Source organism: Rutilus rutilus (assembly GCF_951802725.1).
Source record: "Rutilus rutilus genome assembly, chromosome: 10".
Taxonomy (NCBI): Eukaryota; Metazoa; Chordata; class Actinopteri; order Cypriniformes; family Leuciscidae; genus Rutilus; species Rutilus rutilus.
The window spans coordinates 3,232,846-3,259,432 of NC_140215.1; the positions used below are offsets into that span (position 1 = coordinate 3,232,846).

Below are 26,587 nucleotides of genomic sequence, written 5' to 3' on the forward strand. Positions count from 1 at the left end.
AGCTTTCTGGCTTCTTTCTGTCTGGTTTGTTTCCTCGAGCAGCAAATAATGGAGTATATGAGCTCACAGGTCTGCTGAAACACGCCTGGAGTGTGCCTTGTTTGTTTCTGGTCCCGCTTCGGATGCCACGATGCCATCAAGCGGTATCTCCGGTCGTAATCAGTCCTTCACTGACCAATCAGCGTTCATTAGCAGAATGCTAGCGTGTTATGGGCAACAACAACTCAACCTGTGAGAAATCGAAAGGACATAAGTACTCGTTCATTCAACTTTCGACCTATAACCCATGTTGAACTTGCAAAACCTACTATCGAATCTGAGATTTCTCAACGGCAATCGGGTGAAAGAGACACATTTAGACCCATAGACTCCCATTCATTCTGCACTCATGGGCGATCGCCCCCAGTGGAGCTCTGGTGGAACTACAACCAAAATTCGGTACAATAGGACTTAATAGGGAGTGGGCAGGCTCTCCGTAGACGGGCTCTGGTAACACTTTCATTTTGATCCTGAAACACCAGAGCAATAAAAAGCCCTAAAGACATGTTCTGGATTAGTTTCTGATGCGTCCCTTTTTGCATCACTCCATCTTTCTGCTTCTGAATAAAAGCGTCACTCTTCGGTTACGGATGGATGTTGTGATTCTCGAAGACATCACTAATGTCACAGACGTCTTCTCCAAATGGACGCTGTCACTCCGGCTGTGTGGATGTGTAGAGTCCCGGTCCTTTAATCTCACTCAGACTGCAGAGAGCTGTTAGTCATGTGACCATCTGTCCTGGTGTCCTAGACGAGCCCGTCAGACCCGACATGAATGTTCTGGCCAGAGAGAGGCTTCCAGAACACAGTCTGTTCGTTATGAGGAGAGAGACTGTGCTCTAATTAATGATCTATGAGTGATCTCTTCTGATTCTCTGGCTCAAGCATTTACTATCCTTTAAATATTACTATAATTATTCTGTTGTAATACTGTCATCAGTTCTGGAATCAGCGCTATACGTCCTGATGTGATAAACTGTAACATGCAGATTAACACACACATATGATGCACATTGAATATTAATGCATCAAGTAGAGATTAGGAACCATAAACTAAATGCAATTATGCTGTTCATATTGTCTTAGAATTATTTTAATTGTTAGATTCTACTTTTGTATTTTGACTTTTCGTTTTATATTATATTATTATTTATATATAATTATATTCAATATTTTAATAAATTAAATGTTATTTTATTTAATTGATTAATAATTGTTAACATTAACTAATGTAGTAACTAATATGAACTAACAATGAGCAATACATTACAGAATTTATTAATCTTTGTTAATGTTAGTTAATAAATATCCAGCTGTTCATTGTTTGTTCATGTTAGTTCACAGCGCATTAACTAATGCATTAACATTTGATTTCAATGATAAATTAGAAAATGATGGAAGTAAAGATTAGGAAATGCTGTAGAAGCACTTGTTCATTTTTAACTAAAAATATTTTAACATTAACTAGTTAACTAATGAAACCTTATTGTAAAGTGTTACCATTTCATTTATATCTATTTATATTGAACTTCCCCCCCAAAAACTATAACATGAATTATATGCACCACTATTTATTCAATTATAAATTATAATAGTGTGTAACTTTTTGCATTTCTGTTATTTTGAGATCGATGATGTTCGGTTTTGTTCATTGGATTTAATTGTATATTTTCATTTTAGTTAAATTTTTAGTAATTTTGTGTTTTTGTTTTGTTTTTGTAAAATAAATGTCAGTACAGTTTTTAGTACGTTGTAGTTCTTAGCTTTAGTTATTTTAGAATGAAAATGAGAAATGTTGTAATTTTAAATGCTTTTATTTCAGCGATTTTTATTTTATTTTATTTCTAGAAATAAAAATGTTTTTGTTTTTAGTTAACGATATAACGAATGCCCGTAGGTCTGACTGCGGCTGCAGGACGGGGGAAGCTGGAGGTGTGTGAGTTCCTGTTGGAGCGGGGGGCACAGGTTCAGCAGGTGAACAGGAGAGGAGCGTGCGCCCTGTTCTGCGCAGTTCGACAGGGACACTGGCAGGTGGGACGCTGCATAACACCTGAACCACACAAACAGCAGTACTGAATATTAATATGAATATTAATATATCTTGCAGATTGCAGATCTGTTGCTGCAACATGGGGCGGATGTGAATGTAAGTGACAAACAGGGCCGCACACTGCTGATGGTGGCCGCGTGCGAGGGGCATCTCAGCACGGCCGATTTCCTCTTATCTAAAGGTGAGTTGTCTAAATGCACTCTGAACTTTTTGGCATAATCGGTAACACTTTATTTCGATTAGACGTTCTACTGACTATAAGTAACTTTGCAACTACATGTCAACTAACTCTCATTAGAGTATTAGTAGACTGTGCTTAATATCTGCTAACACTTTATTCTGATGATCCTCTAACAGACATTCTACTGACTATGAATAACTTGGCAACTACAAGTCAACTTATTCTCCTAACCCGAACCCTAACACCTAACCATAACCTGACAGTCTACTAATACTCTAATGAGAGTTAGTTGACATGTAGTTGCAAAGTTACTTAAGCCCCTTTCACACAGAGATTCCGGAAAATACACGGAATCCCGGAATCGTTTGATTTTGGTTCATTCACACTGCCAGTGATTTTCCGGAATCTGTGAGTGCGTTCACACACATCCAGTAAAGATCCCGTAAAGACACGTGACGTCAGGATGTGATCACTACGACACACCCCTTACGGGATCGGTCCTGGCTTTTGTTTACACAGTTCCGAGTCGGATCCCGGCAATGTTACTAGGTCCCCATCCCGGCATCAATCCCAGGACATGTTTGCGTTCACACAGAAGGCACTCTAGCAATTTTATGGCAATTTCCCGGGATCAACGCGCTGTGTGAAAGGGGCTTTATCGTTAGTAGAATGTCTAAAGTGGACTATCAAAAATAAAGTGGAACTGCATAATCTTTTGCAATTGCTGCCTTTTAAGTTGCAACTTCAAGTGCTTTACTATTATCCCATTTTAATGTTATTTTCATTGTGATGATTTGTAAAACTAAAAGTATAAAGATGTAGGAAAACCAAAACTTTCGTGGCGGACAAACACTTTTATATATATATATATATATATATATCTTTTTTTTTTTTTAAAGGACATGAAATTTGAAAAAGAAGCAAGTCACAAAGTCTCATGAAAAGCAAAACATTTTCTTCAAATTGTGACTGAATTTCTTTTTTCATAATCACTGAAGCTGTCGTTATAATCACTTCGACATGATGACAAACACACATCTGAATGTTTCAGTGTGATTTTTGTCAAAGGTTTAATAGACACAGTCAATTAGGAATAAGATTGCGTGAGTGTTTGACTCGAGATCGTGATGTAGAACAATTTAAGCAGTATTATCTATAATATTCTTTATTTTTCCTGAAACTCAAACCATTTTTCAATGCCACCCCCAATATATATTTAAGTAATTAAATGAATATCATAACATGACTGAAATGAATAACTGCTAGTCGACTAGACAATTCTTTACTCAGGAGCAGCCCTAGAAATAACAGAATCAATGCTGCAAACTTCATGAGACAAATTCACATTCTGATGTAAAGCAGCTCTAAAAAGACAATAGTCATTATTCAGTACAGTTCAATAACTCCAGTTCATCAATTATGAAACAAGTTCGATTCAGCTATAAAGACAGAAGACAACAGTCTCATTATTCAGCTTCAATTTTGATTCAGTTGCATTCAATAACAATGTCGATGTTTAAAAAAAAAGTAAAAGAGCAAACCTGTTGTTTGAAAGTCCGTTGTTGAGCTAAAGTGGCAAGTTTCCAGCAAGAGGTCAAACGAACATCCTCTGCTTTTCCCAGGAGCCTCTTTAGCGTCGGTGGATAAGGAAGGGTTAACTCCCCTCAGCTGGGCATGTTTAAAAGGACACAAGAACGTCGTTCAGTTTTTGGTGGAAAAGGGTGCAGTTATCGACCACTCAGACAAGAATGGACGCACACCGCTGGACCTGGCAGCCTTCTACGGAGACGCAGACATCGTAAGTGAACAACATATCGTAGAGCTGTGATTAAAGCTCATGAACCTCTTTTTCATGCGAGACACGGTTGTGTGAAGTCGCAGGACTGATGCATCAGATTATGAGAGAAACCAGATTTTGAATTTGGTAATAAACAGGAGGCAGAATTACAATATGATTTGAAGGTGAAGTTATCTGACAATGTGATGCTGTTTGGTGAAACTAAAATCTATTTTGATGGATAACAATCGGTTTTACTATTGTGAGATGTGTGCAATCAGTTGAGGGAAATGAGACGCATCGGGGAATAAATAGCCATAATTAGTCAAAATAAAAGAGGTAATTATTTATAAACTACCATTCAAAAGTTTAGGTTGGCAAGATTTTTTTTATGTTTTTGAAAGAAGTCTCGGTTATACTTTATTTTAAGGTGTCATTGTTACAGTGTAATTACTGTATATATTTAAGTACTGAGTAATATTAAGCAACTACATGTACTTACTATAGGGTTAGGGTAGGATTAGGGTTTGGTTGAGGGTTAGTTGTAATTATGCATAATTTACTGTTATTACTATGGTAAGTACATGTAACATATGTAACAAGGACACTGTAAAAGAAAGTGTTACCGAAGTCTCTTCTGCTCACCTAGGCTGCATTTATTTGATCAAATTTACAGTAAAAACTGTAATATTGTGAAATATTATTCCAATTTTAAATAACTGTTTTCTATGTGATATATTCGAATATATTTTAAAATCTATTCCTGTGATCAAAGCTGAATTTTCTGCATCATTACTCCAGTCCCTCAGTGTCACATGATCCTTCAGATTTCATTCTAATATGCTGATATTTATTATTATTATTATTATCAATGTTGAATATTGAATATGGAAACACTGATACTTTTTTAGGATTCTTTGAAAAATAGAAAGTTCAAAAGAACAGCATTTATTTAAAATAGATTTTTACCGTCACTTTTGTCGAATTTAATGCATTCTCGCTGAATAAAAGTGTTAATTTCTTTTCCAAAAAAATGATCTAACCCCAAATTTTCATGAAATTCCACTGTCATTCTAACACAGCATCTCAGCCACAGGTTGACAGTGATGATTTGAAGCGTGTGTTTTTGCAGGTTCATTATCTGGTTGAGAAGGGTGCTGTGATCGAGCATGTGGACTACAGTGGCATGAGGCCGCTGGATCGAGCCATCGGCTGCAGAAACACCTCCGTTGTGCTGACCTTACTGAAGAAAGGAGCCAAACTAGGTGAGATCTGCACTTCGACTGGATGATAATGATACATTTTGCTTTGAAATGAAAAAGTGTGATGGTTTTTATTTTTTTTGGTCATACTCAAAGTAGTAAAATACAGCAAATAGAATCAAGGCACCTTTTTATTGAGTCACAGTTTTGAATTGATTCACTGAAATGGACCATTTGTCAATAGGCCACTATCATCAATAACATGAGCTTGTGATATTTATTAGCCAATCACATCTTTCCTCCTGAAGCTCTTGCATCACATACCTGTGTGTGTGTGTGTGTGTGTGTGTGTGTGTGTGTGTGTGTGTGTTGCCGTGTTTCCACTGACTTTAGCTGATTTAATTAATAAATAAGATGTCATCGCTCTGCTGCAGAATTTTAACAGTATCAACATTGATTCCATGTGACAATATTAGATATAAAGTATGATTACGACAAAGAGTGGGTCCTGACACGTCTGTAAATGCCAATCCCAATGCATGTTTTTCATTATCTACATGGATATTAAAATCACCAACGATTAGTACTTTATCTGCAGCCAGTACTAACTCTGAAAGAAACTCTGATTCTTTGATAAAGTCTGTATGGTGCCCTAGTGGCCTGTATTCAGTAGCCAGCACAAATGTCAAACGTTTTTATCATTTGCATTTTATCATTTAGCGTTCACTAAGCTAGTCGCATCCAAAGCAGTATCTAAAGCCCTTGCATTCTTACTATCCTCGATTAAAGTTTGGATGCACGTCTCTAGTTCTGAAATCTTCTCCGTCAGCCTGACTATCTCCCTGCGTTTATCACATGTGAAGCCCTCACCGCTGACAGAGAATGCTATGTTACCCATGTGGCAGGGAGTGCAAGTGACTACAATAGGAGATGATATAACTCACCGTGTGTTGACTGATCCGACTCACCACAGTCGTTTGATGGACTCGTAAAAGATGTATGCGCGCGAGAGAGAATAAACGGTAAGCACGGATGGCAGGTTAACAGGCTAGTGAAATGTTAACGCGTTGTGATAGCAATTTAGATTAAAGCTAGCGATGTCAGATCAATGTGACAGACAATATTAGATAATATCAGATATATTGTGATGATTAAATTATATTAAGCAATATAAACGGCAGGAACCGCTGTGTAACAGTGAAAACGGGCCGTTCTAATGAAAATAAAGTGGAAAGTAAAGTTTCCAGCATAGCAAAACTAAAAACATAGTATATAAAATATAATGAGTTATAATGTATATATAAAATAATGGATTGCAGCAATACGGATTATAAATTTAGAGCTAATCAAGGATTTGTTAATCTCAGATTTATTTTAATTTAAGATGTGTTGCACCACTTAATTTTAAAAACAGATTAACAAATCAGGGATTCAAATTCTAATCTGTGATTAAAACCTTCATCTGAGTAATTTTGTCTGCCATGATTGATTCGTTTTTGTAATTAAACCGCAACGGTGTTAAAATTCCATTTCTTTTTAACCTCCTGACCTGTAAATTTGAAGTTAATCCTTAACTGAGATTTAAATAATGGAGCATTTTACTGGAGCAACAAGATCAAAGTTAATCTATCTTAAATGTCAATTAAAACCAGGAACAACATGATGGTTTAAATGCTAGTCTGCTTTTTAAGCAAAGTTTGGTGCAACATAATTATTATATAAACCTTTATTTAATCTAGATGTAATCGTAATCCTTATTGGTGCATCCCACCCGTAGTGTCCGTCAAAGGCGCTTTTTACATCAGAGATTCACAAACGTTTTTGTCAGCCAAACCTCTCTGATGTAAAATATTTACTTTTAAGTTCCCCTGAGATTTTCAGATAATATTTCAGTATTTTAACATCACATTCACACAGTTCTCTGATATCAGTTAATGGTCACATGACATGCAGGTTTTATTTTTAAAAAATAATAAATTATTAGCTTTCCATCAGCGCCCTGCAGTTCCCTCATGAAGCTTGGGATTTATCCCTGATTTATGTTATTTAGGTTTGAAGCCAGTGTTTGTGGTCCAGTTTTCTTCAGTGGAAACATGTGGTGTTGGTGTGAACGTGAAAGAGACGCTCTGTCTCGTCTGGTGTGACTGAGGTGAATGTATGATGCTGTATTTTCTCTTTGCATGTCTCTTTCTGCTGTTTTTCATTCTTCTCTCTTTTAACTGCTTTCACTAAAACCATCATCAGGCTACAGAACGTCACCTTATGATCGAACAGGTACACTCTTTAGGTAACTTTATTTCACGCCAGTTACATTCTTCTCCTTAGCTGTGTTTTTAAAGAGCGGTTTGATGTAACGGACCACCTCTCTCTCTCTCTCTCTCTCTCTCTCTCTCTCTGTCTCTCTCTCTCTCTCTGTATCCAAGGTAACGCAGCCTGGGCGATGGCGACCTCCAAACCCGACATCCTCATCATCCTCCTGCAGAAGCTCATGGAGGAAGGAAACCTGCTGTATAAGGTTCAAGTTTTTCTGTCAATAGATTTAAAATGCAAAAAAGGTCTGCACTTTTTATTAGAGATAGGAGATAAAGTTGGCACGTTTCGGCTGCGGGTCTTCAAAGTGATCTTGATTAAACAATCAAATAATCAGTCCTCAGACTCCAGTTTAAGTCCATCTGAAACAGTGGATGATGATTACAAACAATGTTGGAACAATTACACATCAGAAAAAAAAAACGGTAAACATATGAAGCTAAGTTTAAACAGTCAAATAAATAGTTCATAGACTCCAGTTTAATTCCATCTGGGACAGCAAATAAATAATGTGAACAATAATACATCAGGCAAGAAATGCTGTTCATAAACATTGTGCCCACTGTGTAAAAAAAAACGTATATGAAACAAGACAGATCATAATCTTCATTTAAACCCTAGAGGGGACATGGTTTATAAATTAAACATCCAAAATGCGTCTCTTTTTAAGAGTTTTTAGATTTAAAAAAAAATTAAGTGTGATTAATTACAATTAATTACATTAAATTGCTGTAGACACAACATACAGTATTTTAAATATATTATTTGTTTATAAAGCATCTTTTTTATAAATGAAGGTCATTATCACCAATACTGCTACTGAATAATCTTATTACCCGTCATTTTAATTTTCATGTTTTAATGATAATAAGACACTAAACAGCTTCTGTTTTCATTCATATTTCCATTTTTATTCACCAACTTACAAGGCAAGCATAGGTTATGCATTTATTTATATTGTGAAAAGAAGTTTGAACAAAGACTGAGCGTCATTTTTTTAGTTTTTATCCTGAACAGTTGTTGCGGATCGTGAGTGAACGCGATCATCCCTTCCCCTTTATTAATCTGTCAAGATTAATCAAATCTGGTAATAAAAACAGATCTGTTCAGATTTTTTCATCACTACTAAAAAAATTCCGTCAATGACGGAAAATTTACAGTTAATGCGACCTTTGATATATATATATATATAAATATAATTTAGTGTTCCAGACATGAGTTTTGATATGTGATATTAGTGTCTGAATGCTTATTTAAAATAAAAATGGGAATGATTTTCTCCACATGCCTTGTCAAAGCGGTGAGCTTTAATCCAGGAGAAACGGGACTGGAAATTATGACATATTGAGTGATTGTTATCAGAGCATAAATGAGCAGATGATGTGTGTGTGACATTTAACAGATTGACGTTTGTGTCAGGATGATCTGCACAGCTGGAAGGAGTGATTGATGACTCTTTTCTCTCTCTCCTCAGAGAGGGAAGATGAAGGAAGCGGCTCAGCGGTATCAGTACGCGCTGAGGAAGTTTCCCAGAGAGGGATTCGGTGACGAACTGAAGGCCTTTAAGGAACTGCGCGTGTCTTTGTACCTCAATCTCTCCCGCTGTCGCCGGAAAACCAATGTAAGACACCAGCAGCATCAGAGATCATTACACACGCATCACCGGACACCGGCTCTCCTTTATTTATGCCTCGTTTGAACAGTCGGCTGATTATTTGAGCTTTCTGCAGACGCGTTTAAATTCATCAGGAGATGGACATAAATTACTTTTAATTCTGATATAAATTCTGACATGAATGTTTCCATACATCCAATGTTCAAAAATATTTTACAACCCACACAACAGACTGGCAGTGTCATATTAGTAATGTTTATATAATATTGCAGTATTTATTAATATTTTGAATTCAAATTAAAAATGGCTAATGTAAAAAAGTTTTAGTGATTTTGTTATGTGCTTTCTTTTTAGTGCTTTATATTTAGCTTTATTTTTATTTCACTTTTAGATTTTAGTGATTTCTTTTATTTCTTGAACTTTTTTTATCTTAGTTATATTTATGATATTTCTAATATTAGTAAAAAAAAAAAATTGTATATTGTTTTATTTAAAATGTTTATTTCAGATTTATTTAAGTTAACAAAAATATTTGTAATAAATAGTCCAAAAATAAAAACACTTACATTTTTTCTTACACTAAGTGTGAACATCTTGTAATGAAACGTAAAAAACAAGACATTCCCGACTTCCTAGGTTGTCTATGAAAGCCTCTAGACTGATTTTTATGTGAAAGACTCGGGACGGTTTCACCGGGAAAATCCCTAGGATGTGACGCTGGCGCTCCCAAGAGCCTCTCTTCCGTTCAGTTGAAACTAATGCTTATACAATGTTCAGGATAATGCCGAAAGAGCCATTCTGTACTGTAATGTCAATGTGTCATGCAACGAAAAGGGATTAATTCAATCTATAGTCTCACATAGCCAGATATATATAGTCTATAGCAGGGATGTCCAATCCTGCTCCTGGAAGGGCCACTGTCCTGCAGAGTTTAGCTCCAACCCCAATTAAACACACCTGAACCAGATAATCAAGGTCTTACTAGGCATTCTCGACACTTCCAGGAAGGTGAGTTGAGGCAGGCTAGAGCTAAACTCTGCTGGACAGTGGCCCTCCAGGACAGAGTTTGGACACCCCTGGTCTATAGCCTCAAATATACTTAATCAAACTATAATAACAGTGTAATTTTAATGAGCTCATCTGTCGACATGATGCCGGTGAATCTCAGAGTTGGTGCAAACATCCACATCTCTATGATCAGATGCTTTCTCACTGCTGTTATTTTTGTTGTGTGTTTTGGGAAAGTGCGGCGGATATTTACATATTCATCTAAACGTCACATGGGCGACGTCTAGATGTTCGTTAACACTATATCGCTGCAAAGGTACCAACTTCGTTTTACTTCCAAGCAAAGAACAAAAAAAGAACTACTTCGTGAGTATATCAGGGCAATGAATCACGTTCAGTACGTTATGTGTGTATGAGTGCGATCACGAGCAATAATCTGCTGTCTGCAGTTCACTAAACGGCCACCGGTGTCGCTAACAACAAGGGTTTCTGAATTCTACACTTTAACAATCACAATTAAATAAATATATATATATTAAAAGAGGAAAATTCCCAAAATCACATTCCTCAAGTAAATTTATTTGTAAAATAAAATAACATTTATTAGTTGGCGTTTTCCCCACATAGTTATTGTGATACTAATGATATCAATTAATTTATCCCCAATTAAAATTATAGAAATTCACAGTCCTAATAATTATTAATCATCAATTATGCTTCTTATGCTTCATGGCAAGATTTTGTGCCCTTCTGGAGCAGTGAGCCGAGGTGTAGAGACGCCCTGCTAGTTCTCCTGATCTGGATCAATCAGACTGTGTTTTTTTTCACCGCTCAAAATGTCAGACACAGCAAGACGAGAAAGATGCAAATGACTCTCTGAGGGCTTGAATTGATTCGAAGGTCTATTTAGAAGTAATAGCCCAGCTCAAAAAGGTGTCCCGACGCAATACAGAGCCAATTTCCAGCCGGCACCTTTGATTAATGACACAATGAACAACAACTGAAGAGTTCATTAATTAAATCACCTATTATTTGGACCGATTTACAGCTATTCAGCAGTCCTGTGGTGTGAATCTAAATTCAGCAACTCTGGCTGATTGCTGTTCTCAGTCTGTCTCTCTCTCTCTCTCTCTCTCTCTCTCTGACAGGACTTTGGCTTGGCTGAGGAGTTTGCAACAAAGGCCTTGGAGCTCAAACCCAAATCCTACGAGGCGTACTACGCTAGAGCCAGAGCCAAACGCAGCAGCAGGTCAGAAGACCGTCTTTACTAGATGTGATCTGTTTCAAACCTACAGTCATAACTGCATGAAATATGCAGCTCATACTCACGTTCTCAGTTCATATTTTTGTGTAGACCGTGATACACTACCATTCAAAAGTGTGGGGTCAAGAAAGAAATTAATACTTTTATCCAGCAAGGATGCGTTAAAATGGTCAAACTTGACAGTAATGTTACAAAATGTTCTATTTCAAATAAACATTCATCAAATTATCCTGGAAAACATAAAAAAGTATCACGGTTTCCACAGAAATATGAAGCAGCACAACTATGTTCAACATTGATGATAATCATAAATGTTTCATGAGCAGCAGATTAGAATGATTTCTGAAGGATCACGTGACACTGAAGACAGGACTAAAATATTCAAATAAAAAAGTTATTTTAATTTGTAATATTTTTTATCAAATAAATGCAGCCATGATGAGCATAAGAGACTTCTTTCAAAAACAGAAAATTATTCAAAACTTTCGACTTTATTATTGTAATATAATTGATAATTAATACAAAACCCATCCAAAATGGTGGATGGAGTGAAAGAAATGTTGATTATAATTATAAAAAATTATTTTTGTTAAGTCTTTCCCTGCCAGCATTTTGATTTTAAAGTTTGCCGGCCACTTCCAGCATTTTGGATCATTTTCACAAAAGTTTCATGGCCCCCAGAATATTTAGTTGTATGAAAATCTGAAACATCAGGTACCGTATAACAGTGAAAACACGGAAAGCCTGAAATGTGCATCAAAGGCGGGGAAATTGTAAAATTGTTAATATTAACTATAATAATAATAATAAAAGATGACTCTATGTATATAATATAATTCATTCCATACCAAAAACATAATACATAATTGACTATTGAGTATTGTGTCATTATTTTTTGGGAAAAAGATCTATGAATGATTAGTTAATTTTCCTGGTACTCTTAGAGAGACAGAATTGTCTGCATGACCCTTCTCAGTTCTCATGTGTTTCTGAACTCACAGACAGTTCAGCGCAGCGTTATCAGACCTGCACGAGGCGTCCAAGCTCTGCCCGAACAACCGCGAGATCTGCCGTCTGCTGGCTCGTGTGGAGGACGAGTGTAAACAGATGCAGCGCAGTCAGAGCAAACCTCAGGAGCTGAGCGTCCCACAGGAGGACCAGGAGGAGGAGGAGGAGGAGTGCGTCGAGGAGGAGGAGGACGACGACGACTCTGAGGCCTGGTCCCAAAACATCTACTCGCTAAACAGAACTTCTAACGGCCGCTCGGTCTCCCCGCCTCACAAACAAAGCCTTCGACATCCACACAGAGAGCCTCAAAAGAGCCTCGTTTTACAGCCCAGCAAACAGGCGCAGATAGTCAAGACCAACACGCACCTCGGATCCACACAGGTGAGTTCCTCTCGACCAACAAACACTAAAAGCCAGTCGCAGTACGCGCCCTCGAGTCCGATCCCTAGCCGGCATATTTCCAGCGTGTTAAAGGCCGGACCGGGCATCGACATCAGCCCGTTACCGACCGCTAACACTGACGCGGGACGCCACGAAATCGAGGATCTTCATCATGTCCAAGTGCACTCATCCCTGGACGGGACGGTCCTGTCCGTGACCTGTGGAGCTCAAGAGCTCAGAAAAGACCCCAGCATGAGGGTTTCCAGCTCCACCAGCAGCCTGGCGTCCAGCAGCAGTTTATCAGATAAAGGCCCGGATGTGCGCATCAAGGACAAACCTAAAATCAGCCAGACGGGCTCTGTGGAGTATAAACCTCGACCCTTCATGGGGATCATGGACAAAACGGCCCGATTGCAGCCGCCGCCGCTGCCGGTGTCTCGAGGCCGGCAGAGTCACTCCACTGAAGGTCTCGTGGCGTCTGGGGAGATTGCGTTAGCCAGACCGTCCGGGTCGTATTACGAGCAGCTCAAGGGTCCTGCGATCGGCCTGCACAACGGGAGTCTGCATGCGAAAGAGTTCTGCCGTAAAGAACCCAAACCGGTTCTGGCCATGGCACATTCATTCACAGACAGTGTGCAGAAGCAGCCCGCTTCAGCTCGAGAAAACACCAGTCATGTAGCGTCAATCAAACCAAAGAGATCTTTCATAGAGTCCAATGTTTAGCAACATCCGCTCGAAAACACACTTCAGATGGAGGGATGATTCCAGACCCTGTGTGTGTGTGTGTGTGTGGGTGTGTGTGTATGCGCTACTGTTCAAAAGTTTGGAGCCAGTAAGAAATAAATGCATTAAATTGATCAAAAGTGACAGTGAAGACATTTATAATGTTACAAAAGAGTCTTTTTTAATCCTGAAAAAATGTATCAATAGAAATATGAAGCAGCACAACTGTTCTCAACATTGCTAATAATCAGAAATGTTTCTTAACCTTCAAATCATCATATTAGAGTGATTTCTGAAGGATCATGTGACACTGAAGACTGGAGTAATGATGCTGAAAATTCAGCTTTAAATCACAGGAATAAATTACACTTTACAATATAATCACACAGAAAACAGGTATTTGAAATTGTAATAATATTTTGCAATTTTACAGTTTTAACTGTATTTTTGATCATGTAAATGCATCCTTGGTGAGCAGAAGAGACTTCTTTCAAAAAACATTTTAAAAATCTTACCGACCCCAAACTGTCGAATGGAAGTGTTCGTATAAGCGTAGATTTACAATATACAGTCAAAAGGTTTGGACCCACATACTTATTCCTCATTATTGCTATTTTCCATATTGTAAAAGAATGTTTCAATTCATCCATTTGAAGTAATTCATATGTAGGAAGTGGAAAGATCATGAGAAAATAATAATAATAATAATAATAGTGTTATATATATATAAATTCTTAAAAGAACAGAAATATTCGCTCAGAAGTGCAGTATATGAGAAGTTCAGACTTCTGTTGATTGGCTGGTGCAGTTATCAGCTGATTTACGTCTCGTTTTCTTTAAGCCCTGTGAACATGAGCGAGTTGAGCATCAGGATGGCTATTTTTATGCCCTTCAAAAGGGACCATAATGACCCATAACCGTGTGAAGTCACTGACCGCACTGAATCAGTGGAGAGACGTCGAGATCATGAACCTGTGCAGACTGAGATCTCAACCTCCACTCTGTAAATATTACACGTGTGTTTTACACCTTCATGTGAAGACCATTATTTGACCATTTATCTACAAACAAGTGTATTTTGAGTTTTTCATGCCTTTTTTTGGTTGACATGATGTTTGCGGTTATTAAACTTGTATCTGGTCTGTTTTGTATATTACATTTGAACTTACCCTACAATGTTGAAACGTTCTTTCCTGCTTGTTATTCCTGTCTAGGTTAATTTATTTGCGGCGCCTCTGGCTTGGTAACTGTCAAAGCAATATATTTTATATAGTTATTTTTGCACAGCTACTTTTAAGATGAATATGAAACGGAAATGTTTTATGAATATGAAACTATGGAGGCCATCTGAGTTTGAATGCATGTTATAGTGTATGTGAAAGAATTGGAGATAAAATAGAAAATAGAAATATAAAAGTGAAGTTTGAGATGGGCAGATGTTATTTGAAATGTGTGTATATATATATATATATTATTTTTTTCTGCAATTGGTGCCTCATGCGTTGCGATCTGTTACTGCATTCTGTATTAAAAATGAATTTTATTTCTGCCATGATCCATCTACGGGAAATAAAAATCCCACTGAAAAAAGTATTTCTTCATTATTATTATTATTATTATTATTATTATTAATCCCTGTGAAGTGTTGCGCTGTAATTTGGACAAGATCGTTAAAATTAAACAAAGAAAAACATATGCAAATAAATACATGTCCAAATCAGACACATGTACACTAGCAGACAACGGTTTGGACACATGCTTATTACAATAAGTTATATTTGATTACCCACACTCAATATTATAGCCATTAAAACTAAAACATAGTTATTTTTGTGCAGCTACTTTCAAATAAATATGAAACGCAAATATGCTTTATGAATATGAAACTATTGCGGTCATCTGAGTGTGAGTGCGTGCTAAAGTCAATACGAAATAATTAAAGAAAAATATATAGGCCTGCAATTAATCATATAAAATATTACATGGGTTTTAACAGGTACAGTTGTACGCAATTTTTTAAATTTTTTGCAATTAGTGCTTGAGTTGCTGATCCATTACTGTATTTAAAATTTATGAATGAACTGTTTCAATGAAATTCATGGTTTGTCATCACAACTTTCCACAAACACAAACTTTCCACAAACTATTCTTAAAGGGGTCATGAACTGGCTTCTTTTTTTTTTTTTTTTTTTTTTTTGATTGTTGTCTGAGGTCAACTTATGACGTTCACTTGGTTTTTACATTCAAAAACATCAAAATGAATAAGTAATAGGCTATTTTCTACCCTGGTTTTGAGCCTAGCTCCTGAAACGCTAGGTTTTTATGGGCGTGCCGCATTGAAGACTTGGAAGTAAACGCCCACTGCTATGATTGGATAACAGTTTTGCATATTATAATGAGTTCCAGTGTCATGGTGGGCGGGGCTAAACAGACAGTGCTGAAGTAGGCGTTGATCTTCTTCTGCGGTGGCGGTGTCTGATACCCTTTGACCTCACTTGGACAAACCTGTCGTTCGCTGTGCCTGGTGTCAATAAAAGCTTTTATTGGACTAACAAGGAAGTTTTCAGTTCTGAAACTTACAGGATATTCTTATAGTATGATGACCTCTTATATGTCAAAAGCTCAAGGAAAATTTTATTTCTCAGTTCATCACCCCTTTAAGATTTTACTGGTCAAACATGTCAATCACACTACTGATTGGCTACACCAATTTGCCTACTATATTCTAGTTTTATGCCCTGAAACCCACTCAAACCGACCTTTATGCCTAAAAACCCCTTTCAATCTGAAACCTACAACAAATCGGGTCTCCACACTTGGATGTGGGCAGGGTTGGATTCTCATTTTTATGAACCAATATCAGGGTTGCCAACTCTCATGCATTTGAGACGTGAGACGCACGCTTTCAGGCTCTGTCTCACACTCTCACACAGTAAATCTAGTTTTAATAAGAAATTCAAACAATAAATAGCGTTTTGGCACACTTAATGTGGCATAACAGATCGCTCTAGCGACTCAGTTAAAGCGCAGTGCTTAAAGTTAAAGAACTTAAAAGTTGGCAACCCTGCCAATATCAATTCTTAAATCCCAAGAATCTATCTTTTAGTCTATGCTGTTTTCAGTTCATGAATAAACGAAACTTTGACAGAGAAATGCACCAGTTTGTGGACAGAAGAGTTTTCCTACTGTTGCTGTATGCAACCCACATTAATATAAGTTATCATGAACACAATGTTCGAAGCGGATGTCAAAATAAACAGGAAGACTGTAAAACGAGCGGTTCATTCATGAATCTGTAAGATCTTTCCTTCATGCTGTGGAAATACAAACTGATGAAGGGGGCGGAGCTACATAAGGTCTATACGCCTACAACTATTCAATTTACAGCATCTTCTTAAGGCGAGACACGGCAGGCAAAAACATCGTTGTTTTTTTCACTAGTCGATTTTGAGATATTTGTCTTCAATAACATGTCTTCTTTCAGACTTATGGTGAAAAAAAAGTCCGAAATACACATTTAGGTCTTTATTTTACTACACTTTGTCTGTTTGCGTCTGTAGATTTCTCATAAATTCAACAAAAGTTGGCATTGTAAATCATCCCGCTGCTAATATATACACTGTTAGAAAGCTCTCTCTCTCTCTCCTGTACAATGCTGTCGGATCCTAATATGGTCATTTCCTTTTTATCAGCAACCAATCGTGAAAGTAAAAGGGGGGATTTAACTCTAAATGCACAATCTCATAAATCTTTAAAGCCTGTTTTCTCAAAATGACTTTTCTCTCATTCTCCAAGTCCGAAATCTCCACTTCAGTCGCACCTATATACACCAAACTTTCCAGTCTTGTACCTAGTTATATTATGAAGAAATTTCCAGAGGGATTTGTAAATATATTATTCCTAGCCTGATTTATATAACATTTTATTCCAAAAAAACATGGTGAAAATCAATTTTAAGGCTATTGACAGTATTTTCTGATTTACAGGATAACAAAAGTAGATATCCATAAATTCCTCTGTAATTTTTTTTCCCCATCTAATATGTGAACACAATGAAAAAATAATTTTGAACCTGGCTTTATCCAATACTCAGATTTTGTAAAAAAAAAAAAAAGCAAATTAGCGCATATTTAATTAGACAATGCCTAATTTGCATATTTAAACATTAAATTACCGAAAACTTGTAATACATTTTTTTCTCATCTTAATGTAGGTAATCAACTGAGAAGGTTTCGTGGTGATATCTGCTAGTTAAAAAATGTACCCTATTCACCTGTAGTGTCTCGCCTTAAACTGAATTAGAAAACACACCTGACGCACGTTCCTTATTCAACGTTTTGAAGAAGTGAACTTCTGATGGAATGCCAGTGCAAAACTCACAGTCACAATGCTAGGATGTTCCAGGTGGTTGCCAAGGTGTAAATTAAGCAATAATAATAATAATTGTAAAATATTTGAAGTGTTTGTGAAGGATATTCAATTTGATTTCTTGCTTTCTAGAACATGTAATAAAGCATAAAAATAATTTGTGTTTCCTCACCAATGTTAACTGCAGTGGTCATTAGTTCGGCCCTGTCGATGTTGAGGGCCCTAAATGTGTCCAGCAGAGCTTCAAATCCTTCATCACGAGCCACACACACACACACACACACACACACACTTCTCCTCTGACCAATCACTGCCCAGCGTCTGGAGTTTCCTGTCCAACACACACAAACAGGAAGTGCTTTATTATCATCCTCAATGCTGAACATCTCTCATTGTGTTGCAAACAATGTCTCCCTTCCTTTCCAAAGCCAAACAAAGCCTCTCCTCTCGGCCTGATGAATTATTCATATGAACGTGCCCGTACAGATTAAAAACATGTGGCTACTGATTATCTTGTTTGTTTACATGATGCTACATTCACCCATTTTTAAATCTACAACATTGTGAATGCAGTGAATATTAATCAAGGAATGCACAAATAATCGAATTACAACCAAAACTTATAAACAAATATAGTCTGTGTTTGTGTCTCCTCTAATTGCAGAGTAAAGACGGTATTAAATAGTTGGCAAAAAGCATTTAACTACGAGAAATTCGACTCATTTCTGTAAATCATTACTTCTAACCATGATTCAAGATGAATTTTTTTATTTATTTTAATAAAATTCTGTTTTTTAAAACCCATTTTTATGTGCGTCATACAATTAGCCAAAGTCAAAAACGTTTCCACTATTGGCAAATCCTCTGTTCACTTCAAATGCTCTTGATATTATGGAATTACTTTTGTGCCAATAATAATGAACTTAACTTTTCAAGAAACTAATGGAAATTTAAACTGAAACTAAACAAAATATATAAAAAGATAATAAAATAGAAAGCTGCGCTTACAGACGCTCACATCCACACACGTAAACCACACTGACGTCTTCACTTCCAGGTCAAGAAGTTGTCAATCAAAAACTCAGTAGCCAATGAGAACACACTGCTATTAGCCCCGCCCCCACGAGAGTTGTGTGCCAGAATGGCGGACGAAACCTCCAGAAGCACAAATGAAAACTCTGTAAGTGCAGATCAGCGACAGAAAGATGAGAAAACAGGAACATGCAGTGTATTAAAGACAAGGTCAACTTTTTCAGTTTCAAAGATATTTTATTTAGTTTTAGTTTATATTTTCATTAGTTTCTTGAAAAGTTACGTTCATTATTATTGGCACAGAAGTAATTCAGCTGATTTATCGGTTCTCGACTCATTATGAATCAGACATGTTCAACAAGTGTCTATGAATCAGACATGTTCTCGTTCAGATTGTTTGACTCGAGAAGAACCGTTTTGTAAACTACCGTAGTTCATAGACATCATATAGTTTTGATTCTTTTTAGAATTTAGAAGAGTTGATGGAACGATTCACAGCTGATTCGTTTGTGTCACCATTAAAAAATGTTCATAGAAGTCTGCGTGCCATTTTTTTTATACATTAAAAGGTTTTTATAAAATATGTAATGGCAAATATGGCTGTATATTTTTTATGGTGCATATCAATTAAAACAATTTTGTTTATGTAGTGAAACCGTGTGTGTATTATTATTATTTATATATTTATAGTACCCCTTAAAGAGCACTGAAAAAGACCGTCTCAATTAAATGACAACAGTTCAAGGCTGTACTAGAGATTTTATAAAGTGGTGGACTTTTGGGGGCAGTAGTTGTGCTCATGTGTTACTTGCACAATAAGATTTAATATGTTATAATTTTTTTTTTTTTTTTTTTGCAATGCCATGATTAATGTGTAAATAATAGCAGAATTTTTGGGAGTTGAACTATTGTTTTAAGTAATAAACAATCATTATACAACAAATCGGCAGCTGTTCGGTCTGAGCTGTTTTTGCTTGTAAAATTTGATTCTTCATAGTGTGTGTGTGTGTGTGTGTGTGTGTGTGTGTGTGATCCATGTTTGGCTGGTATCATCTAATGGCCGGACTGTGTGCCATCTGTCAGACTGGCAGAGATTTAGACCAGGACACGGACACCCGACATGCCCGTGGGTCACGCAAACACAATCACTCAAAGGCAAGAAAAATGGGTAAAACTTCACAATAAGGTTCATTACAAAACACCAAAAGCAGAAGAACTGTGTGTGCTTACATACTTGAGCATTTCCAAACCAATCCTCCAGATATGCACCGTCTTATCCATAGAGCCAGATGCAAACATCAGCACACTTCTGAGTGAGCGAGTCACTGAATCATTCCTTCAGCTGATTGGTTCAGAAGTCATTCACTGATTGGTGAGTCCCCTTGTGTTGCAGAGACACAACAGCAGCGGTTCATTCTACTGAGGCTTCGTGCGGAACTATTTTGGAACCATTCAGGGGAAAAAAGTTTTATTTGGAACATTGGAACGTTTTTTTTTTTTTTTTTTTTTTTTTTGACGTATGGAACGTTTGGAACGTTGTTTCCGCCACAGAATAAAAAAGGTAATTTATCTAACAATTCTTGCCTTGTTTTTTCCTTGCAGTTGCGAGATCTAAACTCTGAATCAGACTCTGGATTCACACTGAGAGATTGAGCAGCAGATGAGATGCTGTCATGCTGCGTCAGGGTTCACACACACACACACAGCATTAAACCTCATCCAGCACAGGTGATAGATGGCACAGCGCTGCCGTGAGCATTCTTGTTGATCAGTTATTAAGCAGATACAGGTAGACAGACCTGATTTATGATAAACACACTTTATAGGCTGCATATAAAACCGGTTCACAAAGACATCACTCAGATGATACCGTAGGTTTTAAACACAAATCATGATTGCACTTTGGCAAAACCTTCACGTTGGATCTCAGAATCTTATGGTTTGGGAATATTTTATCATCCATTGATCATAATTCTCTAATGAATTGAACTTTGGTTTCTTTCCTGAACTTTGACTGGGTAATTATGCAAATATATTAAGGCTTCGGTTAATGAATATGCGTGATTGTTCGTTTAGCCAGGGTTAATAAAGAAAGCCAAAGAACTGTGCAGGTCAGAGGTCAAGACCCTACAGTTTTCTTCTTGACATATTTAATGGATGCACTTAATTATGTTTGATGCAATAACCTCAAAACAATCATAAAGGTGCCAATCACTCACCGCGTCATTTACCGTCACTGTTTTATCAACAGACCTGCAAATAAAGAGCAAAGATAAACCCATATTTACATCATTTAGTGTTGTTTGTCACGAGCATCTGAGCTCAGACAGATTTGTGTCTCTTAATATAGTTCATATCCAGCATGTTATGGATGGTGTTGGTCTTAGCAGTGTATTCATTTCTGTTTTCAAGACTGAGATGAACCTGACAGCACAGCTCCCTCTGCTGGGCAATGTGGGTTTTGTGTCACATGCTTTTTTATTTATTATTATTTTTTAAATAATAGCAGTGCCGTTATTGTTTACTAAAACTAAAACTATTAAAAATCGTTTTTGTTCACTGAAATAAAATAAAATATTCGATGAAACACTTAAACTTAAAAAAATTAGGCACCTATAAGCTTAAAAAAAGTTAGTTTTAATCTAAAACTGAAATATAGCCATTTTTTGCACATAACAAAAATGACTCAATTTAAATAAATGTATAAATAAGTCATTTAAAATATGAATAAATGCTACAATAGTATATCAATAATACTGAATCGTAGGCATTAGACTGCAGTGTGGTGAATACAGGTCAAATGGGACATTTCGTGATCATTTGTCAATGGCGTTGTTTTGAAATATGATAAATAGTAACTACTATTTTACATCGTTCATGATCTTCACTGCACGACACAGAGGAAAGGGGAAGGAATATTACATGCATAAACGCACAGGAGCGGAGTAAATGATACAGCAAACGAACGCATGTACAGCAGTGACATCTCATAACCTGTGTAGAAACACACACACACACACACACACACACACTGAAGCATTGTGGGAAATATCCAGCTCTGTTCTGAAACCTGAGCTGCCATTTTAAGGGATCAGTCCTGATGGAAAGGATGTTTCAGAAGGCTGTGATTTTTTAAGAGAACAAACACTAAGACAGCATTATCATTCATGCAAGAGGCAATCCCATAATGCATTGTGAAAAAAAACAGATCCAATATGCAAAGCTTAAAAAAATGTTGATTACAAAAACGCATTCATGCGATTCCGATAAATACTGTAAATAAATATATTCTGAGATGTTTATAATATATAAAAATTAACTATATTAATTGGAACTCCAGCAGAAGACAGGCAAACGTTTGTTTGCTTTTTAAAAATATTGTATTATTGTTTTATTCATTTTCATTTATTATATTTATTCATTCTTTTTAATCTTTCATATTGATAACTTTGTATCAGTTTTTGTTGGTATGCTATAGCACCACGAATGTAAATACTATACTATAACACTAGTATTGTGTTAATAAAAAAAAAAAAATCTATATTTCTAAATAAATTAAAAACTTAAATTTGGTACTTGTTCATTTTGACGTATTTTAACAACTGTTACTTTTTTTTTTTTTACAACTAATAAAACATGTAGATTCAATACAGAAGATCTGTTTATAATATATCAAAATTAGCCATATTAAAATTAAATAGCAAAGTAGCATTAAATAGAAAAGCTCCAGCCAAAGGTTTATTTTGCAAAATTATATTATTATTAAGTAATTTTTTTTAATTATATTGATTCATAAATTTAATTAATCATATTTATAACTTTGTGCGTTTTATTTTTGTTGTTAAGCTATACAGCAACAAATGCAAATAGATTGACAATTAGATTTACAAACAATTTAAAAGAAAAAAAGAAAAAAAAAAAGTCTATATTTTCTTCTCTGACACCAAGGCCTGGTTTCACAGACCGGGTTTAGATTAAGCCAGGATTAGGCCTTAGTTCAATTAGGACATTTAAGCAGCTTTTATAAACGTGCCTAAGAAAAAAACATTAGTGATGTTCATCTAGAGACAAAACAATGTATTTTAAGATTTCTCAGTGCAAGTTGCTTTCAGTTAAAACATGCATTTTAGTCTGGGACTAGACTTCATCCTTGTCTGTGAAACGTTCTGTGATGTAATGGTTTATTAAGCTTTTAATATATTTGGATGGAATGACTGAATTTCTCTGAGTTCACGAGGTTTTGGGACACGTCCTCTATGTTTGTGTAAGCAATGAAGACTCGTCGTCTACAGTGAGCATAATTGAGATACTATTACAGTTTTTATTAATATTTTTGATTGCTTTTCTATAAGTTTTAGTTAACTATAACACACCGAGAGCACAGACGGACGCAGCAACAGCTCCTCAGCATCACGACGCTTGGCTAAACCAATTACTTTAGTTCAGAACTCACTTCAGATGAACTGAACGAAAGCAATCTCCCAGACAGGCGATACAGAGAACTGTTTAACACGAGCGAGCCGGAGTCACAGTGATAACGCCAGTCAGAATAGAAACATCATGCATATTCTGCTTCCACATATGCGCCAATTTCCTGCAGGACGACGAGACGCAATATCCCAGCAACCCCTGTGATTGACTGCCGCTTATCTGCATGTGTGTGTGAAACAAAAGTGTGTATGAAGCGTCCCAGCGGGCAGCGGCACAGTCAGCCGAGACGGTTGCCACGGCGACAGACAGACCGAGCCGACACCGGCGCCTGTGCTGAGGATTACACATTAAACAGTCTTCATTGAACTAGTGGATGTTCACTGAAACTATTAGAAGCAAATCAATCAGTGATGATGATTTACTCACAGAGCTCCAATGCTTACGCTGTGCATTCACAACAAACTTTCAATTCTCTTCTCAAATCTGATATTTTAGGCAAGATCTTTGGCATATTCGAGTCGCATGCAGGAAATTGTTTGCAGTCCGAACAGTAACACGACAACAAATAATAATCATTTTTTTGACAGGTCCTATTTTCTGACATACAGTGTGTTCTGATGCTGACTTCACTTCCTGATCCAGTTGCAGAGCAGTATTTAGCTAAATGTCCGTGTGTTCAGTCAGTCGTGCCACGGCGATTCATTCAGTTTTAACTTGATTTGGGGTTGCGTGCAGGGTGAACGGGAACAGTACCTGCTGTTGCATGCTGGGAAATAATCCATATCCTCAGATGGTTATCCTGCCCACCAGAGGCCAATCGAAACTTGATTGTCTGCCCATTTGAACACACACACACACACACACACACACACACACACACACACACACACACACACACACACACACACACACGCGCGCTAATGATGATGATGTTTGACTTCCCTGGAAAGACAATTACAGTATATATTAAATCAGAGAATCTGGATAGTTCACAATAATAACTACTGTAATTTAACCTCACAACAAATGTGGATATAATTACACTACAGGTGAAACTCGAAAAATTTGAGTATCGTGCTAAAGGTCATTTATTTCAGTAATTCAACTTAAAAGGTGCAACTGATATATTAGTAATAGCCATAATCATCAAAATTATAGCAAATAAAGGCTTGAAATATCTCACTTTGCATGTAATGAGTCTATATAATATATTAGTTTCACCTTTTAAGTTGAATTACTGAAATAAATGAACTTTTGCACGATATTCAAATTTTTCGAGTTTCACCTGTACATGTATAAGCAACAATAATCCTGAACAGCTGGACGTGAACAGAAAGACAGGTTTGGACTGATGTGACTGAGACAAAAGCATTTATAATCTCATTAAATGACTCATTCAGTGTCGTTAAGCCAGACTTTGGTTAATTGCCATGACGTCTGAACAGGTTTTCAGTTTATGCTGACCCACTTTAGGGCCGTCCGGACTCCCCTTAATTCATCCGCAAACACGGGACAGCAAGAAACGCAAGCACAGGCCAAGATGTTTCAGTTTATGCTCAAATTCAAGGTCAATTCTGGCTGTTGACTGCAGTGTATGCTAATATTTTTGAGTTTATATTTGTTAGTTCTGATGTATTATTTATGGAAAAACACATCAACAACAAAAGCTTTAGACAGGAAGACAGTAACTGACATGTTTAGCTTCATGTAAACTAGTTTGTTCCACAAGACTAATGTCAGGATGTGTGAGACTTTCCCACATCACATCAGGAAAAGCCCATCTCTCCCCAGCAGAGGGAGTCCTTACACTAATAATCTACAGCAGGGAGAGAGTTAATAATGTGACCCTGGACCACAAAACATGGGTACATTTTATGAAATTGAGATTTATATATCATCTGAAAGCTGAATAAATAAGATTTCCATTGATGTATGGTTTGTTAGGATAGGGCAATATTTGGCCGAGATACAACTATTGAACATCTGGAATCTGAGGGTGCAAAAAAATCGAAATATTGAGAAAATCTCCTTTAAAGTTGTTCATTTATGTTCACGTTTGTGCTGCATTCACTCACAAAAATACATGTTTTATATATTTACGGTAGGAAATTGACTAAATATCCTCATGGAACATGATCTTTACTTAATATCCTAATGATTTTTGGCCCATACAATGTATTGTTGGCTATTGCCACAGATATACCCGTGCGACTCGTGACTGGTGACGTGGTCCAGGGTCACATATTGGTTGTGTTTTACCGATGCTCTTCTGGAGGCAGAAGTTGACTCCTAGATCATGTGCTTCTCAGTGTGTGTGTAAAGGACCCAAGAGTGTGTGTCCAGATGTGAAGTTCTCCCGAACATCTGTCCACCGGGGAGAAACAGCAGGCCAGGAGCGTTCACATCTACAGGTTACACACATTAAACAGACTAAATAAACAATAAATCGCATTCTTTAATCAAATGGACCTCTGTATGTTTTGCATTCATGAAAAGATTGTTATATACAGTGCTATGCATAAGTTTAGACACCCATGCTAAAGTTGACTAAAAAGAGGAATAAAAAATCATCTTTTGGAAACTGAACTTAATGCCTTAATTAAAAAAATTAGGAAAAATCCAACCTTTAAGGACACCAATTTTCTTTGTGAATGAATAATGTATCGTAAATAAGTAAATGTTCTTCCTTAAAATACAGGGTGCATAAGTTTGGACACCCCTATGTTAAATTCCCACACTGTAAAAAATTTCTAACCTCCCTAACTCAAAATGTTCTAGTGACTGATAACATCTAAATTTTTCAATTGGGCCAAGTGAAATTCTGTAAATTATCAAATTAAATTTACAGATTTCCACTTGGGCCAATTGAAAAATTTAGATGTTATCAGTCACTAGAAAATTTTGAGTTAGGGAGGTTAGAATTTTTTTACAGTGCATAGAGGCAGGCAGATTTTTATTTTTAAAGGCCAGTTACTTCATGGATCCAGGATACTATGCATCCTGATAAAGTTCCCTTGGCCTTTGGAATTAAAATAGCCCCACATCATCACATAGCCTTCACCATACCTAGAGATTGGTATGGAGTACTTTCCATAAGATCATCTCTCAATGCAAATCAAACTAGCTTTTAGGCTAACTGAAATAAAACCATGCCAATCTCTAGGTATGGTGAAGGCTATGTGATGATGTGGGGCTATT

The 26,587-nt window shown here is 36.7% G+C and overlaps 1 protein-coding gene across 1 annotated transcript in view; it reads left to right on the forward strand.

The window, feature by feature from the left end:
- The window catches only part of tanc1b (tetratricopeptide repeat, ankyrin repeat and coiled-coil containing 1b), a 184,503-nt gene extending 170,725 nt beyond the window's left edge, over positions 1–13,778 (forward strand). The window contains exons 19-26 of the mRNA XM_084420453.1: positions 1,937–2,070; positions 2,147–2,270; positions 3,893–4,068; positions 5,180–5,312; positions 7,673–7,764; positions 9,034–9,180; positions 11,331–11,431; positions 12,448–13,778. Of these exons, the coding sequence (XP_084276579.1) occupies positions 1,937–2,070; positions 2,147–2,270; positions 3,893–4,068; positions 5,180–5,312; positions 7,673–7,764; positions 9,034–9,180; positions 11,331–11,431; positions 12,448–13,558 (2,018 nt within the window). The 3' untranslated portion in view covers positions 13,559–13,778. The remainder of the gene's footprint in view (positions 1–1,936; positions 2,071–2,146; positions 2,271–3,892; positions 4,069–5,179; positions 5,313–7,672; positions 7,765–9,033; positions 9,181–11,330; positions 11,432–12,447) is intronic.
- Positions 13,779–26,587: the final 12,809 nt, after the last annotated feature.